This window comes from Hyla sarda, chromosome 2, assembly GCF_029499605.1.
Source record: "Hyla sarda isolate aHylSar1 chromosome 2, aHylSar1.hap1, whole genome shotgun sequence".
NCBI classification, from domain to species: domain Eukaryota; kingdom Metazoa; phylum Chordata; class Amphibia; order Anura; family Hylidae; genus Hyla; species Hyla sarda.
Window position 1 is genome coordinate 262,640,349 of NC_079190.1, and position 17,114 is coordinate 262,657,462.

The following is a 17,114-nucleotide window of genomic DNA, read 5'->3' on the forward strand; positions in this document are numbered from 1 at the left end:
GGGTCTGTTAGGCTTCCGTAGAGCTGCAGATTAGACATGGAGCTGTTAGTAACGTAAGGAGAGACAGGCTTGTAGCTTAGTTACGGATTGTTTTCCTTTGGATGGCGCTCGTGAGGCGGTTTGTATTGTTTTGCACACTCATTGCTTTTCTCCTGTCTCTTTGTGTAGCTCCCGGATGGATGTCATGTGATCCAGAAGATCAGCTTGGAGATCGGTCATCCTTAGCTCCGGAGCCCGGACAAGTGACCGCAGTGAGTACCCAATAGCTTTACATGGAGCGTGTGTAATGGGAAGTGGTGGGCTACCTATATATACATAGACGTCATCTTCTTAAAGGGACAGTGCACCATATTTAGAAACGGAGGATGTGTATGACAGTGAATAGCGGCACTACAATGTTTCACATGTGACCTATAAAGTTATACGGCCTGTCTGTATGTAAAGTAGAACTGACGCTGTAGTATCATAGCAACACCTGCCTCCAGCCTCTTTATAAGACAGGTGGAGCACACAATTGTTTCTTAAAACACAATTCATTTTTGCACAATATTTTTTTTAAGGTGATTCATGACAGGATAACAACCAAAAATAAAAAGTGCATACCAGTAAGGGTGCGTTCACACGGCCGTCTGTTCCCGTTTTTTCTTTTTTAAATCCCCCTTTTGTTTCCTTTTTTGCAGGCTGTAAACGGATTCAAAACGGTTTAAAAAAAATCCCATTCATGTCATTGAAATTTTGTTTACAATCCGTTTGCACCCGTCTGCACTCATTTCCGTTTTTTGACGGCAGAAAAAATGGCACATGCAGTATTTTTTCTTCTGTCCAAAAAACTGAAGAAAAAACAGAAACAGTAAATTTAACATTGAAGTCTATGGAAAACGGATGAGCCTTTAACCTCTTCAGGACGCAGGGCATACCTGTACGCCTTGCGCCCAGTCCCGGTATTTAAAACAGGGGTCACGCCGTGACCCCACATCATACCAGGTCGGTCCTGGAGGCTTATGATAGCCGGGACCCTGGGCTAATAGCGTGCGGCACAGATCGTTGTGCCGCTCGCTACTAACCCTTCAGACGAGGCAATCAAAGTTGATCGCTGCGTCTAAAACGAAAGTAAAAGCTTCCCGGCAGCTCAGTTGGGCTGATCGGGACTATCGCGATGTCCCGATCAGCTAGGACGCGTGCGGAGGCCCCCTTACCTTGCTACTTCACGTCCGATCGGCGTTTGATTGCTCCAACCCTGAGCTACAGGCTTCAGCAATCAACCCCTATTATGCTGATCCATGCAAAGCTATGGCTTTGTAGGGATAAGGGTAAAAGATCAGTATGTGCAGTGTTATAGGTCCCTATGGGAGCTATAACACTGCAAAAAAAAAAAAGTCATTTAACCCCTTCCCTAATAAAAGTTTGAATCACCCCCCTTTTCCCATAAAAAAAGTAAATAAAAATAAACATATGTGGTATCGCCACGTGCGTAAATGTTCGAAATATAAAAATATATCATTAATTAAACCGCATGGTCAATGGCGTATGCGCAAAAAAATTCCAAAGTCCAAAATAGCGTATTATTGGTCACTTTTTCCATCATGAAAAAATGAATAAAAAGTGATCAAAAAGTCCAATCAATGCAAAAATGGTACCAATAAAAACTTCAGAACACGGCGCAAAAAATTAGCCCTCATACCGGCCCGTACACAGAAAAATAAAAAAGTTATAGGGGTCAGTACGACAAAATCAAACCTATATAAGTAGGGTATTATTTTAGATCGTATGGACCTACAGAATAAAGAGTGTGTAATTTTTACCGAAAAATGTACTGTATAGAAACGGAAGCCCCCAAAAGTTGTCTTCAATTTTGTCACACAATGATTTTCTTTCCTGTTTTGCCGTGGGTTTTTGGGTGAAATGACTCACTGCAAAGTAGAATTGGTGGCGCAAAAAATAAGCCATCATATGGAATTTTATGTGCAAAATTGAAAGGGTTATGATTTTTAGAAGGTGATGAGGAAAAAATGAAAATGGAAAAACGCTGAGTCCTTAAGGGGTTAATGTCATCCATTTGCATCCGTTTTTTCAATCCGTCTTTTGAGCTGTTTTTACTTTTGAGCATGCTAGGAACAAAAAAAAAATATTTTTTTGGTTTATTAACTGAACAAAAAACAGATCCAAACGGATAACATCCTTTGCATCAGTTATTGTCTGTTTTTTTAAGTCAGTTTTTAATTTTGACGGGAGAAGAACGGGACGGGTCTAGACGGCTGTGTGAACGCACCCTAAGCCTAGGTTCACACTACCGTTAGGAGCTGCCCCGTTATCGACCCATTATCATGCAAAACTGTTCATAACGGATCACAACGGGTGACAGGTTATTTTTTACAGATATTCTGCTAAAATAACTGACATGTTGCCTCCCTTACTGTTAGTTATTTTATTTGTTCATAACCTTTATTGTCAGTTACACTTAACCACTTTTTAACCCCCTAATTTCTCTACGGGATTTCCTGGTTGTGAGGCTTTACTGAGCATGCTCAGTAGCAATGACCGACCATAACGGAATATGAAAATAACAGGGCATAACGGATGCTATTTTTGGTCATCCGCCATCCATAGACTTCAGTGTTATATTTATAACAGCCATTATTTGTCCGTTATTTGTCCGGCTCTGCATGTTCTGCAGCTTCTATCCCGAGAACAGTGAATGCATGCTATAGGCTCTGCATGTTCTGCAGCTTCCATCCTGAGAACAGTGAATACATGCTATAGGCTCTGCATGTTCTGCAGCTTCCATCCTGAGAACAGTGTATACATGCTATAGGCTCTGCATGTTCTGCAGCTTCCATCCTGAGAACAGTGAATACATGCTATAGGCTCTGCATGTTCTGCAGCTTCCATCCTGAGAACAGTGAATACACGCTATAGGCTCTGCATGTTCTGCAGCTTCCATCCTGAGAACAGTGAATACATGCTATAGGCTCTGCATGTTCTGCAGCTTCCATCCTGAGAACAGTGAATACATGCTATAGGCTCTGCATGTTCTGCAGCTTCCATCCCGAGAACAGTGAATGCATGCTATAGGCTCTGCATGTTCTGCAGCTTCCATCCTGAGAACAGTGAATACATGCTATAGGCTCTGCATGTTCTGCAGCTTCCATCCTGAGAACAGTGAATACATGCTATAGGCTCTGCATGTTCTGCAGCTTCCATCCTGAGAACAGTGAATACATGCTATAGGCTCTGCATGTTCTGCAGCTTCCATCCTGAGAACAGTGAATACATGCTATAGGCTCTGCATGTTCTGCAGCTTCCATCCTGAGAACAGTGAATACATGCTATAGGCTCTGCATGTTCTGCAGCTTCCATCCTGAGAACAGTGAATACATGCTATAGGCTCTGCATGTTCTGCAGCTTCCATCCTGAGAACAGTGAATACATGCTATAGGCTCTGCATGTTCTGCAGCTTCCATCCTGAGAACAGTGAATACATGCTATAGGCTCTGCATGTTCTGCAGATCTCATCCTGAGAACAGTGAATACATGCTATAGGCTCTGCATGTTCTGCAGCTTCCATCCTGAGAACAGTGAATACACGCTATAGGCTCTGCATGTTCTGCAGCTTCCATCCTGAGAACAGTGAATACACGCTATAGGCTCTGCATGTTCTGCAGCTTCCACCCTGAGAACAGTGAATACATGCTATAGGCTCTGCATGTTCTGCAGCTTCCATCCTGAGAACAGTGAATACATGCTATAGGCTCTGCATGTTCTGCAGCTTCCATCCTGAGAACAGTGAATACATGCTATAGGCTCTGCATGTTCTGCAGCTTCCATCCTGAGAACAGTGAATACATGCTATAGGCTCTGCATGTTCTGCAGCTTCTATCCTGAGAACAGTGAATACATGCTGTAGGCTCTGCATGTTCTGCAGCTTCCATCCTGAGAACAGTGAATACATGCTGTAGGCTCTGCATGTTCTGCAGCTTCCATCCTGAGAACAGTGAATACATGCTGTAGGCTCTGCATGTTCTGCAGCTTCCATCCTGAGAACAGTGAATACATGCTGTAGGCTCTGCATGTTCTGCAGCTTCCATCCTGAGAACAGTGAATACATGCTGTAGGCTCTGCATGTTCTGCAGCTTCCATCCTGAGAACAGTGAATACATGCTGTAGGCTCTGCATGTTCTGCAGCTTCCATCCTGAGAACAGTGAATACATGCTGTAGGCTCTGCATGTTCTGCAGCTTCCATCCTGAGAACAGTGAATACATGCTGTAGGCTCTGCATGTTCTGCAGCTTTCATCCTGAGAACAGTGAATACATGCTGTAGGCTCTGCATGTTCTGCAGCTTCCATCCTGAGAACAGTGAATACATGCTATAGGCTCTGCAGCTTCCATCCTGAGAACAGTGAATACATGCTATAGGCTCTGCATGTTCTGCAGCTTCCATCCTGAGAACAGTGAATACATGCTATAGGCTCTGCATGTTCTGCAGCTTCCATCCTGAGAACAGTGAATACATGCTATAGGCTCTGCATGTTCTGCAGCTTCCATCCTGAGAACAGTGAATACATGCTATAGGCTCTGCATGTTCTGCAGCTTCCATCCTGAGAACAGTGAATACATGCTATAGGCTCTGCATGTTCTGCAGCTTCCATCCTGAGAACAGTGAATACATGCTATAGGCTCTGCATGTTCTGCAGCTTCCATCCTGAGAACAGTGAATACATGCTATAGGCTCTGCATGTTCTGCAGCTTCCATCCTGAGAACAGTGAATACATGCTATAGGCTCTGCATGTTCTGCAGCTTCCATCCTGAGAACAGTGAATACATGCTATAGGCTCTGCATGTTCTGCAGCTTCCATCCTGAGAACAGTGAATACATGCTATAGGCTCTGCATGTTCTGCAGCTTCCATCCTGAGAACAGTGAATACATGCTATAGGCTCTGCATGTTCTGCAGCTTCCATCCTGAGAACAGTGAATACATGCTATAGGCTCTGCATGTTCTGCAGCTTCCATCCTGAGAACAGTGAATACATGCTATAGGCTCTGCATGTTCTGCAGCTTCCATCCTGAGAACAGTGAATACATGCTATAGGCTCTGCATGTTCTGCAGCTTCCATCCTGAGAACAGTGAATACATGCTATAGGCTCTGCATGTTCTGCAGCTTCCATCCTGAGAACAGTGAATACATGCTATAGGCTCTGCATGTTCTGCAGCTTCCATCCTGAGAACAGTGAATACATGCTATAGGCTCTGCATGTTCTGCAGCTTCCATCCTGAGAACAGTGAATACATGCTATAGGCTCTGCATGTTCTGCAGCTTCCATCCTGAGAACAGTGAATACATGCTATAGGCTCTGCATGTTCTGCAGCTTCCATCCTGAGAACAGTGAATACATGCTATAGGCTCTGCATGTTCTGCAGCTTCCATCCTGAGAACAGTGAATACATGCTATAGGCTCTGCATGTTCTGCAGCTTCCATCCTGAGAACAGTGAATACATGCTATAGGCTCTGCATGTTCTGCAGCTTCCATCCTGAGAACAGTGAATACATGCTATAGGCTCTGCATGTTCTGCAGCTTCCATCCTGAGAACAGTGAATACATGCTATAGGCTCTGCATGTTCTGCAGCTTCCATCCTGAGAACAGTGAATACATGCTATAGGCTCTGCATGTTCTGCAGCTTCCATCCTGAGAACAGTGAATACATGCTATAGGCTCTGCATGTTCTGCAGCTTCCATCCTGAGAACAGTGAATACATGCTATAGGCTCTGCATGTTCTGCAGCTTCCATCCTGAGAACAGTGAATACATGCTATAGGCTCTGCATGTTCTGCAGCTTCCATCCTGAGAACAGTGAATACATGCTATAGGCTCTGCATGTTCTGCAGCTTCCATCCTGAGAACAGTGAATACATGCTATAGGCTCTGCATGTTCTGCAGCTTCCATCCTGAGAACAGTGAATACATGCTATAGGCTCTGCATGTTCTGCAGCTTCCATCCTGAGAACAGTGAATACATGCTATAGGCTCTGCATGTTCTGCAGCTTCCATCCTGAGAACAGTGAATACATGCTATAGGCTCTGCATGTTCTGCAGCTTCCATCCTGAGAACAGTGAATACATGCTATAGGCTCTGCATGTTCTGCAGCTTCCATCCTGAGAACAGTGAATACATGCTATAGGCTCTGCATGTTCTGCAGCTTCCATCCTGAGAACAGTGAATACATGCTATAGGCTCTGCATGTTCTGCAGCTTCCATCCTGAGAACAGTGAATACATGCTATAGGCTCTGCATGTTCTGCAGCTTCCATCCTGAGAACAGTGAATACATGCTATAGGCTCTGCATGTTCTGCAGCTTCCATCCTGAGAACAGTGAATACATGCTAAAGGCTCTGCATGTTCTGCAGCTTCCATCCTGAGAACAGTGAATACATGCTATAGGCTCTGCATGTTCTGCAGCTTCCATCCTGAGAACAGTGAATACATGCTATAGGCTCTGCATGTTCTGCAGCTTCCATCCTGAGAACAGTGAATACATGCTAAAGGCTCTGCATGTTCTGCAGCTTCCATCCTGAGAACAGTGAATACATGCTATAGGCTCTGCATGTTCTGCAGCTTCCATCCTGAGAACAGTGAATACATGCTATAGGCTCTGCATGTTCTGCAGCTTCCATCCTGAGAACAGTGAATACATGCTATAGGCTCTGCATGTTCTGCAGATATGAGGAGTTTCAAGGTACAGCATAAACATGGGAGGTAGCAGTCGTCCCCAGGTTCTTATGCCTGAAGAAGCCCAGAGGTCTATTGCCTACATAAGAAGGCACAGAGGATTCAACAGATGCAAAAATAGTTAATTGCTGAGGTGGTAAAATCCATAATTTATGCTGAAAAAAAAATGTGTTCGATAATTGCTTGCTTTTCTCTCAGGCAAACATATCCTTAAAGGGATTTTCCAGGGATAGAAAATTGATTTATTTAATTTGGCCAGAAGAAATAATTAAAGATAATCCGCCACTCACCACCACCACTTGCACTATTATTGAATAGCACAGCAGTCAATGAGGATGATGTAACTACATGTATTTGTATATTATTACTTCTAGATTTATACATACAGATGTAGCCAGCGTCATCTTAAATGGGCACTGTCAGATACAAAAACTTTTAGTATGTTATAAAGAATTGCAAAACAATATTTTTTGCAATTGCTTTAATCAGAAAATCTTCAGTATTTTATAATGAAAAGCCAGTCGAAAAACTGGCCACTAGGGGTCTCCCTGCCTTCTTGGACACATACCAGCCTGGCCATGTCCAGCAGTCATCACTACGTCAAGGACAATCTGGTGTGATTGATAGCAGGTCTAGTGCTGCTGTGCTCGCTCCCGGCCCCCTCTCTCTGCCTGTGTGAATGCGTAGCCAGCACAGGGTAAGTAAATAGCTGCGCTGTATGGTGAAAACTCCTGCTTTCCTCCAGATTCTGTCAGCTGTGAGGGACGCAGGAGTTTTCCCCACACCATAGCTCCACAACAGCCGACATCAGAGCACTCCTTGCCTCACTTATGCTGTGAGTGATAGGAGCGCACGGAGGAAACAGCTGGTGCAGCTCCCGCCAGCTCCCATAGCTTCCCGCCCTGCCACTCACATGTCTGCCTGCCGCCACTCACATCTCCCCTAGGGTTAGCAATACTACAACTCCCAGCATGCCCTGACATTGAGGACATGCTGGGATTGTAGTTTTGTTAATGCTAGAGGAGATGTCAGACAGCATACTGAGGGAGGGGGCGGAGACCTGCACAGTGAGGCCACGCCCCTCCCTTTGAGAGTATTTCAAACTAGTGAGCTACAATAAAAGTGTAATAAAAAATTAAAAATAAAGGTACTAGACACATAAAAATTAGATGTACATGGTCAGGATTAGGTACTGAGTAAAAAAAAAAAATATATATTATTTTTCTTTTGCTTGTTGCATCTGACAGGGACGCTTTAATCCCTGGTGAAATAGTTTATCCTACACAGAACACCAGCCTGATTTTAAATGTATTCCTCAATAAGAGCGCATTAAAAAAATAATGTCAATAATAAAAGAACAATCTCTGGTGCATTAGGATATCCCAACATGGCTGTGTTGGGTTAACACGTTCCAGATAACCATGGCTACATCAAATATATTAGCGCAATGTTTCTGTCCTGCAATGGACCTTTCTCCACCATATGTGACGCAGTGCAGTAAGCAGAGGGGTACATGCTGGCCAGTTGTGACATTACACAGGAATGGTTGGCAGGTAGTTCTTATTTCCAGTCTTCTCTATTCTCTCTACAGTTGCTGCCGGTATCCGTGGTAGAAGGCTTGGTCGTGTATGATGGCGAGCTTTTCAGCTGAGGAGGAGGTCTCCCTCCAGTCCATGGTTAGACAATTACTACAGAGTGCAAAAGAAAAGCTGGCCAGTGCACCATCGGCTGAGTGTGCAGAGGAGATCCTGCTTCATCTGGAGGAGACCGATGAACATTTCCACAAGTAAAAAGTGTCAGGGCTATGTATACTGTTTACACAGAAACTAATCCTGTTTACTAATATTGTAATAAGAGTCATACTCTTATAGATGTGTGTCTTTATAGAATGTGTTTTGAAGTCATGTATTGCGCATGTGCAACATATTTATCATAATATCGCAGGGAGGTTGATAAATTTGGGGCACATAAGCTTAAAAAATAGTAAATCACTTCCAAACACCACTTTGAAGGATTCCTTCTCTGCGACTTTTTACCCCGTTGCGCAAAAAATGTGTCACTCTTTTTTAACCCCTTAAGGACCAAGCCCATTTTGACCCCTTAACGATGCAGGACGTAAATGTACGTCCTGGTGAGCTGGTACTTAACGCACCAGGACGTACATTTACGTCCTATGCATAACCGTGAGCATCGGAGTGATGCTTGCATCATGCGCGGCAGATCCCAGCTGCTGATAGCAGCCAGGGACCCGCCTGTAATGGCGGACATCCGCGATCGCGCGGATGTCCGCCATTAACCCCTCAGATGCCGTGATCAATACAGATCACGGCATCTGCAGCATTTCGGACACTAAAATGGATGATCGGATCGCCGGCAGCGCTGCCACATGGCATGGTAGCCGGAGGTCCCCTTACCTGCCTCCACTGCCTTCCACGGGTCTTCTGCTCTGGTCTGTGATCGAGCAGACCAGAGCAGAAGATGACCGATAATACTGATCAGTGCTATGACCTATGCATAGCACTGAACAGTATTAGGAATCGAATGATTGCTATAAAGAGTCCCCTATGGGGACTATTAACGTGTAAAAATATAAGTAAAAAATAAAAGTAAAAAAATTTGAAAACCCCCTCCGCCAATAAAAACTTAAATTGTCCCATTTTCCCTATTTCACCCCCAAAAAGTGTAAAAAAATATATATATATTTTATATACATATTTGGTATGGCCGCATGCGTAAATATCGCAACTATTAAAATAAAATGTTAATGATACTGTATGGTGAACGGCGTGAATGTAAAAAAAAAAATTTATGAAAACATAAAAATAAGTCCTTAAGGCCCAAATGGGCTGAGCCCTTAAGGGGTTAAAGGGGTACTCCGGTGGAAAACTTTATTTTTTTTTTTAAATCAACTGGTGCCAGAATATTGTAATATTAATAAAAGCTATGTTTTAAGACTTCTGTGTACAACCTATTATACAATATACTAAAGTAGTCTACTAGTCATTATGTTTGGTACATTTGCGAGCATATACTGTTATTTGTAGGATTCAGAAGCATGCACTTTGGAGTCCTGCAAAAGTTTTTGTATTAATAATAGGTGGCCTCCTTGGTGACCAACAGAGGCTTATTGGTTGTGATAGACACTCTAGTGGGACCCCCTGTGGCAGTCAAGGTCCCCAAGTCTTGGTGAGGCCCATTGCCTTGTGAGAGTTTATCCAGTAAAGTGATCATTTACATTACAAATAACTTGATTGTGTTCCCAGTCTGCAAAGGTCATCACATTTTACATACTGTGGGTATACCAGTGCTTTCCTGGCTTTAACTGGCCAATGGGGATAACATGATTGGCTGTCACATCTATGTCATTGATAACAGTCAAAGGTAACATAGCCTTCTAGTCATTCTAAGTAATTAATTTAAAGGAGTTATCCAGTGAACGGAATAAAAAAAAAAAAAAAACTCAGATCAGCTTAGGACATTAACCTTGCATCTATTATTCTACTGTGACCTATTGAATCTCCAGTACGTGGCTCTAATACACCTTTCTGCCCTCCTACTTGTTCCCTTCCCCACAAGCTGTCTTTAACCTCTTCAGGACCCATGACGTATGCATACGTCATCACACCCTGGGTCTTAAGGACCCATGACGTATGCATACGTCATGTCTTTTCCTGGTCTCCGCCGCTCACCCGGCGGAGATCGGAAGCGGATCCTTGCTGAAATCCTTCAGCAGGGATCCAGGGCAAACGCAGAGGGGGGCCATGTATGCCCTTGCGATCTGCGGCGATACCGGGCTGATCGGGTCTCTGGGACCCGACCGCCCGGTAATTTCGCATGATCCCGGCTGTCACAGACAGCCAGGACCATGCTAACGTATAGGAGCGAGGTGGCAAGCCTGCCACCTCCTCCTATTCCCTGCGATCTGTCGGTTAGTTAACCGACCAATCCCAGGAGGGGGGGCGGTTACTTCCTCCCGTCCTGCTCGGCCCCTTGAAGTCCGGAGAGGACGGGAGGAAGACCGGGGGACGGGGGAGTGCTGGGGACCGGCCCCGGTACTTACCTCGTCCCTGAAGACCCGGATCCAGACGGCGGCGGCGGCGGCAGGTGAGTAGATCTTCAGCCGCGGTCGGGCCCTTTACAGCAATGCACGTCGCCGTAAAGCGACATGCATTGCTGTATTGGGACCCTATATACTACAACTCCCAGCATGCCCAGACAGCCCTTGGCGTCTGGGCATGCTGGGAGTTGGTTTTGCAACACCTGGAGGTCCACAGTTTGGAGACCACTGTGCCCTTCCAGATGTTGCAAAACTACACATTCTCAGCATGCCCTTACTGTCCAGGCATGCTGGGAGTTGTAGTTCTGTAACATCTGGCCCTTCAGATGTTGCAGAACTACAACTCCCAGCATGCCTGGACAGTTTTGGCATACTGGGAGTTGTAGTTTTGCAACATCTGGAAGGGCACAGATTGGGAACCACTGTATTAGTGGTCTGCAAACTGTAGTTCTCCAGATGTTGCAAACTACAACTCCAAGCATGCTGGGAGTTGTAGTTTGGCAACATCTGGCTCTAAAGATGTTGCCGAACTACTACTCCCAGCATGCCTGAGAATGTTTGGGAGTTGTGGTTTTGCAACAACAGGAGGCACACTGGTTGAGAAACATTGTCTGTTTCCTAACTCAGTGTTTCCCAACCCGTGTTCCTCCAGCTGTTGCAAAACTATAACTACCAGCATGCACTGATAGACTGTGCATGCTGGAAGTTGTAGTTTTGCAACAGCTGGAGGTCCCCCCTTTGTGAATGTACAGGGTACACTTACAGTGAGTATCAGGCTGCAAGTTTGCGATGCAGCAAATTTTGTGCGTCAGCTCAAACTCGCAGCGGGAAAATCGCTGTAACCCCCCCTGCCCGTGTGACTGTACCCTAAAAACACTACACTACACCAACACAAAATAAAATAAAAAGTAAAAAACACTACATATACACATACCCCTACACAGCCCCCCTCCCCTCCCCAATAAAAATGAAAAACGTCTGGTACGCCACTGTTTTCAAAATGGAGCCTCCAGCTGTTGCAAAACAACAACTCCCAGTATTGCCGGACAGCCGTTGACCAAGCATGCTGGGAGTTTTGCAACAGCTGGAGGCACCCTGTTTGGGAATCACTGGCGTAGAATACCCCTATGTCCACCCCAATGCAAATCCCTAATTCAGGCCTCAAATGCGCATGGCGCTCTCACTTCGGAGCCCTGTCGTATTTCAAGGGAACAGTTTAGGGTCACATATGGGGTATCGCCGTACTCGGGAGAAATTGCCTTACAAATTTTGGGGGGCTTTTTCTCCTTTCACCCCTTATGAAAAGGTGAAATTGGGGTCTACACCAGCATGTTAGTGTAAAAAAATAATTTTTTTACACTAACATGCTGGTGTTGCCCTATACTTTTCATTTTGACAAGAGGTAAAAGGGAAAAAAGCCCCCCACAATTTGTAATGCAACTTCTCCCGACTACGGAGATACCCCATATGTGGGCGCAAAGTGCTCTGGGGGCGCACAACAAGGCTCAGAAGGGAGAGTGCACCATGTACATTTGAGGTGATTTGCACAGGGGTGGCTGATTGTTACAGCGGTTTTGACAAACGCAAAAAAAAAAAAAAACACGTGACCCCTTTTTGGAAACTACACCCCTCACGGAATGTAATGAGGGGTGCAGTGAGAATTTACCCCCACTGGTGTCTGACAGATCTTTGGAACAGTGGGCTGCACAAATTAAAAATTTTGTACAGCCCACTGTTCCAAAGATCTGACAGACACCAGTGGGGGGTAAATGCTCACTGTACCCCTTGTTACGTTCCTCAAGGGGTCTAGTTTCCAAAAGGGTATGCCATGTGGGGGTTATTTTGCATTTTTTTTACGTATGCAAAAGTCGTGAAACCCCTGTGGGGTATTAAGGCTCACTTTATTCCTTGTTATGTTCCTCAAGGGGTCTAGTTTCCAAAATGGTATGCCATGTGGGGATTTTTTGCTGTCCTGACACCATAGGGGCTTCCTAAATGCGACATGCCCCCCGAGCAAAATTTGCTCTCAAAAAGCCAAATATGACTCCTTCTCTTCTGAGCATTGTAGTTCGCCCATAGTGCACTTCATGTTAACTTATGGGGTACCTCCATACTCAGAAGAGATGGGGTTACAAATTTTGGGGGCTATTTTCTGCTATTAACCCTTGCAAAAATGTGAAATTTGGGGGGAAGCACACATTTTATTGAAATTTTTTTAATTTTTTTTTACATATGCAAAAGTCGTGAAACACCTGTGGGGTATTAAGGCTCACTTTATTCCTTTGTTACGTTCCTCAAGGGGTCTAGTTTGCAAAATGGTATGCCATGTGTTTTTTTTTTCCTGTTCTGGCACCATAGGGGCTTCCTAAATGCAACATGCCCCCCAAAAACCATTTCAGAAAAACGTACGCTCCAAAATCCCCTTGTCGCTCCTTCCCTTCTGAGCCCTCTACTGTGCCCGCCGAACACTTTACATAGACATATGAGGTATGTGCTTAGTCGAGAGAAATTGGGCTACAAATAGAAGTATACATTTTCTCCTTTTACGCCTTGTAAAAATTCAAAAATTGGGTCTACAAGAACATGCGAGTGTAAAAAATGGAAATTGTGAATTTTCTCCTTCACTTTGCTGCTATTCCTGTGAAACACCTAAAGGGTTAAAATGCTGACTGAATGTCATTTTGAATATTTTGGGGGGTGCAGTTTTTATAATGGGGTCATTTGTGGGGTATTTCTAAGATGAAGACCCTTCAAATCCACTTCAAACCTGAACTGGTCCCTGAAAAATTGTGATTTTGGAAATTTTGTGAAAAATTGGAAAATTGCTGCTGAACTTTGAAGCCCTCTGATGTCTTCCAAAAGTAAAAACTCGTCAATTGTATATGTGAATAAAATAAATAATATTTGGAATATCCATTTTCATTACAAGCAGAGAGCTTCAAAGTTAGAAAAATGCAAAATTTTCAAATTTTTCATCAAATTTTGGGATTTTTCACCAAGAAAGGATGCAAGTTACCAAAAAATTTTACCACTAAGTTAAAGTAGAATATGTCACGAAAAAACAATCTCGGAATCAGAATGATAACTAAAAGCATTCCAGAGTTATTAATGTTTAAAGTGACAGTGGTCAGATGTGCAAAAAATGGCCGAGTCCTAAGGTGTAAAATGGCTGGGCCCTTAAGGGGTTAAACTAAAGGTCCCAGCATCCTTTGCTGCCGCTCTGTGCTCACTTCCTCCTAAATGCCGTTTTCTTCCCCAGTCCCTTGGCCCCAACCCTCAGATCGTTACTAAGCAACCATTACCATCCTGCTTCCATCTTCTGTACTATATAGCAATGATTCACAAAATGGGTGCCTTCATCTGTTGCAAAACTACAACTCCCAACATTCCCAAAAAGTTAAAGTCCATCGGTAAACCCCCTCACTTCCTCAGAGTTATCAGATCTTTCTTCTGGGGGCGTGGCTTACATGGACTTAGAGATGGCATAAAAGTCACATGACTCTGCATTTCCACATTTTGTGCTTCATGTAGCTCTGCAATGGAGCATTACTTTTAATTACTTGCTTAGGAAGTTATATTTATCATTACATGAGGGAATTAAATAAATGATATTTTACTTAACTGAACTACCCCTTTAAAGCTAATTAGAAAAGTGGTGGTAAACAAGATTAGATACCCCTTGGCATTGTACTGTAGCACACTCCGTATTCCCCAATAGATGTTTGACTTGGTAAAGGATATTGCACATGCTACCCTGCAAATTAAGACAACATTTCTCTATAATAGTTTCACGTAGAATGTTCATTTACCTGTAATGATCACATGCACATTATGATTCTTGGGTATATTCACATGGGCCAATAGTGTGCTTAGTATTGTAGCTAAGCACCACATGTTTTATGGCATATTGCTGTATTTTGGTGATGTCCATGTGTGTTTTGTTTCACCTGCATAGTGCATCAAAAAGGTGCACCACATAATTTAGGCCCCTGTAAACATGGCCTTTCTTAGAATGGGCTGCTCATAGGGTCTTCCGGAATGCATTGACATGTAAGGCATATTGTCTAATCAAATATGTGCTGTTCCTTTTCACAGCTATGAGCTGGTCAAGTACTTGAGACATTACATCAAGAGCTCCTTGGGATCAGTGATTGATGATGAAACAGAGAGATGCACCTTGGCCCAGACTCAAGGAGACGGATCTGGATATGACACACTTGTGCAACGCGTTACCAAACGGACTCGAGAATCTAAGGAGTGAGTCTGTGCATTCATGTGACCTGCACGTTGACTAGCCCACGTAGGGTCAGGGGTGACCAAGCTGCTGTGCTTGACTGTTTGAAATGCTTCCATCCAGTTTGTACAGAGAGGAGGTGCACATATTCAAATACTGCGGGTTGGGATCCAGGTAGCCTGTTCTAGCAGTTATTGAGGGTCTTAGTTTTCAAATTACCCCACTAATTACCAACTACCCCAATAACATGAATTAGAGTTTGCATTAACAAAATATTCTATTTAAGTTACACAGAAATGATCTTGTCACTGAAGAATGTGATGATGGCCGTGGTGGAGACTCTTCTAAATAAGTTTGAAGAAGATCAGGCTAAAAACCGTGAAATGCAAAGGAAAGCCCTGCATGAACAGCACAACAGCAGATACACTGATAACTGCTCCGACAGCGATTCATCTTTCAATCAGGTACAATTTTCTTCTTTTATTTGTTGCCCAGTTGAGATCCACAGGGCAGCAAGTGTTGATGTACTTGAGGGAAAAAAAATTATTAGCCAGTCTGGGGACATCACTAAAACATTTCTCACCGGATAACCCCTTTAAAGATTTTGGCCTGCATAATATAGACTCCAGAATCAGACCCCGAACACACAGGTTAAAGGGGTATTCCAGGCAAAAACTTTTTTATATATATATCAACTGGCTCCAGAAAGTGTGACACGTGTCTCGGGAAACGCCCAGTTTAGAAGCAAATCCCCATAGCAAACCTCTTCTAAACTGGGCGTTTTCCGAGACAGGTGTCATCAGAGAGCACTTAGACAGAAAAGAACAACCTTAACTTCAGAAGCTCATAAGTACTGAAAGGATTAAGATTTTTTAATAGAAGTAATTTACAAATCTGTTTAACTTTCTGGAGCCAGTTGATATATATATATATAAAAAAGTTTTTGCCTGGAATACCCCTTTAAGTCTTCTCTGATTCAATCACAGATAATGTCTTCTCTGAACCGAGTTCACTTTTTCTCTTCTTCTCTATCTGTCTTCTCCAGCACCATCCCCACATTTATACAAACTGTATTGTCCTACACAGTATAGTGCCGATTTTGTGCTCCCATGTAGCAGTTAGGCCCCTTCTTAGTCACCATTTAGTAGTTAGGCCCCCTATATGCCCCCTATTAACACAATGTATATAAGCAGTCCCCCGTATATAATGTATATAGGCAGACCCCACCCTCCCTCCATATGTATATAGGCAGACCCCAAATACCCTCTTCATGTGTATAGACAGTCCCCCAATACCCCTCCTCACCCACCCTATGTGTATGGGAGGTATAAGGCATACAGCAGCAGAGAGGAATAAGATCCTTCTGCTTGCTGTTTGCCTTAACAAAAATATCTGTCTGCCTGACCCAGGCATGAGGTTCACTGCGCGACGTGATGTCAGTATGTGATACCAGCTCATAGACTGTCTACATGGCAGCCAGCAGGCTGCATGTAGGGGGAGTCGACGCCTGGGGCCCCCTCACTAGACCCCTCACCCGGAAATTGCAGACTGGACTGGTGAGATTTATGTAAGTAATCTTCTTTGGGTAGACTACTTTACATACATTTTCTGAATTCCGACAGTTATCTGTGTAGTGGTGGGACGTGGACGGGCCCTTTCAGTGGCTGGAACAGAAGTGACCAACCGGGTGTCTATACACATTAGGTACTTGTCCGGTCCTTTAAAAACAAAAAAAACTGTGGTTTTGAACATCTTTTCACTAATGTGTATGGAGGCCTGAAAATCAGAGTTTGACTGGTGATGACGAGTGACACACATCACACTCCTGTCCTAAATTTCATGTATATATTTTTATACTTTTCAGAGTTATACATTCATGAATCAGGAACAGTTACAACTAATTGCTGAGCATCTGGATCCAAGTCAACCTGAGGAGGTATTGGTTACCACTTATTACTGGTGATATTTCCTATTGGGTCATTGTTATCATCTGGTATATCATATTCCTACAATGTCTAACTTATACCAAATAGTTTGACCTATGGTTTAAATATTCCTTACTCTTAATGGTTTTGTTATTTCATGAAAAAAC

The 17,114-nt window shown here is 43.7% G+C and overlaps 1 protein-coding gene across 3 annotated transcripts in view; it reads left to right on the top strand.

The window, feature by feature from the left end:
* The first annotated feature begins 12 nt into the window (after nucleotides 1-12).
* The window catches only part of TBC1D32 (TBC1 domain family member 32), a 69,138-nt gene continuing 52,036 nt past the window's right edge, over nucleotides 13-17,114 (top strand). The window contains exons 1-6 of one of the 3 annotated variants that reach the window (XM_056557088.1): nucleotides 13-53; nucleotides 169-251; nucleotides 8,323-8,517; nucleotides 14,884-15,045; nucleotides 15,309-15,486; nucleotides 16,887-16,958. In XM_056557088.1, coding sequence (XP_056413063.1) covers nucleotides 8,360-8,517; nucleotides 14,884-15,045; nucleotides 15,309-15,486; nucleotides 16,887-16,958 — 570 coding nt within the window. In that variant the 5' untranslated portion in view covers nucleotides 13-53; nucleotides 169-251; nucleotides 8,323-8,359. Of the gene's footprint in view, nucleotides 252-8,322; nucleotides 8,518-14,883; nucleotides 15,046-15,308; nucleotides 15,487-16,886; nucleotides 16,959-17,114 lie in introns of all 3 variants that reach the window. The other 2 variants (XM_056557089.1, XM_056557087.1) reach the window with 2 other exon arrangements.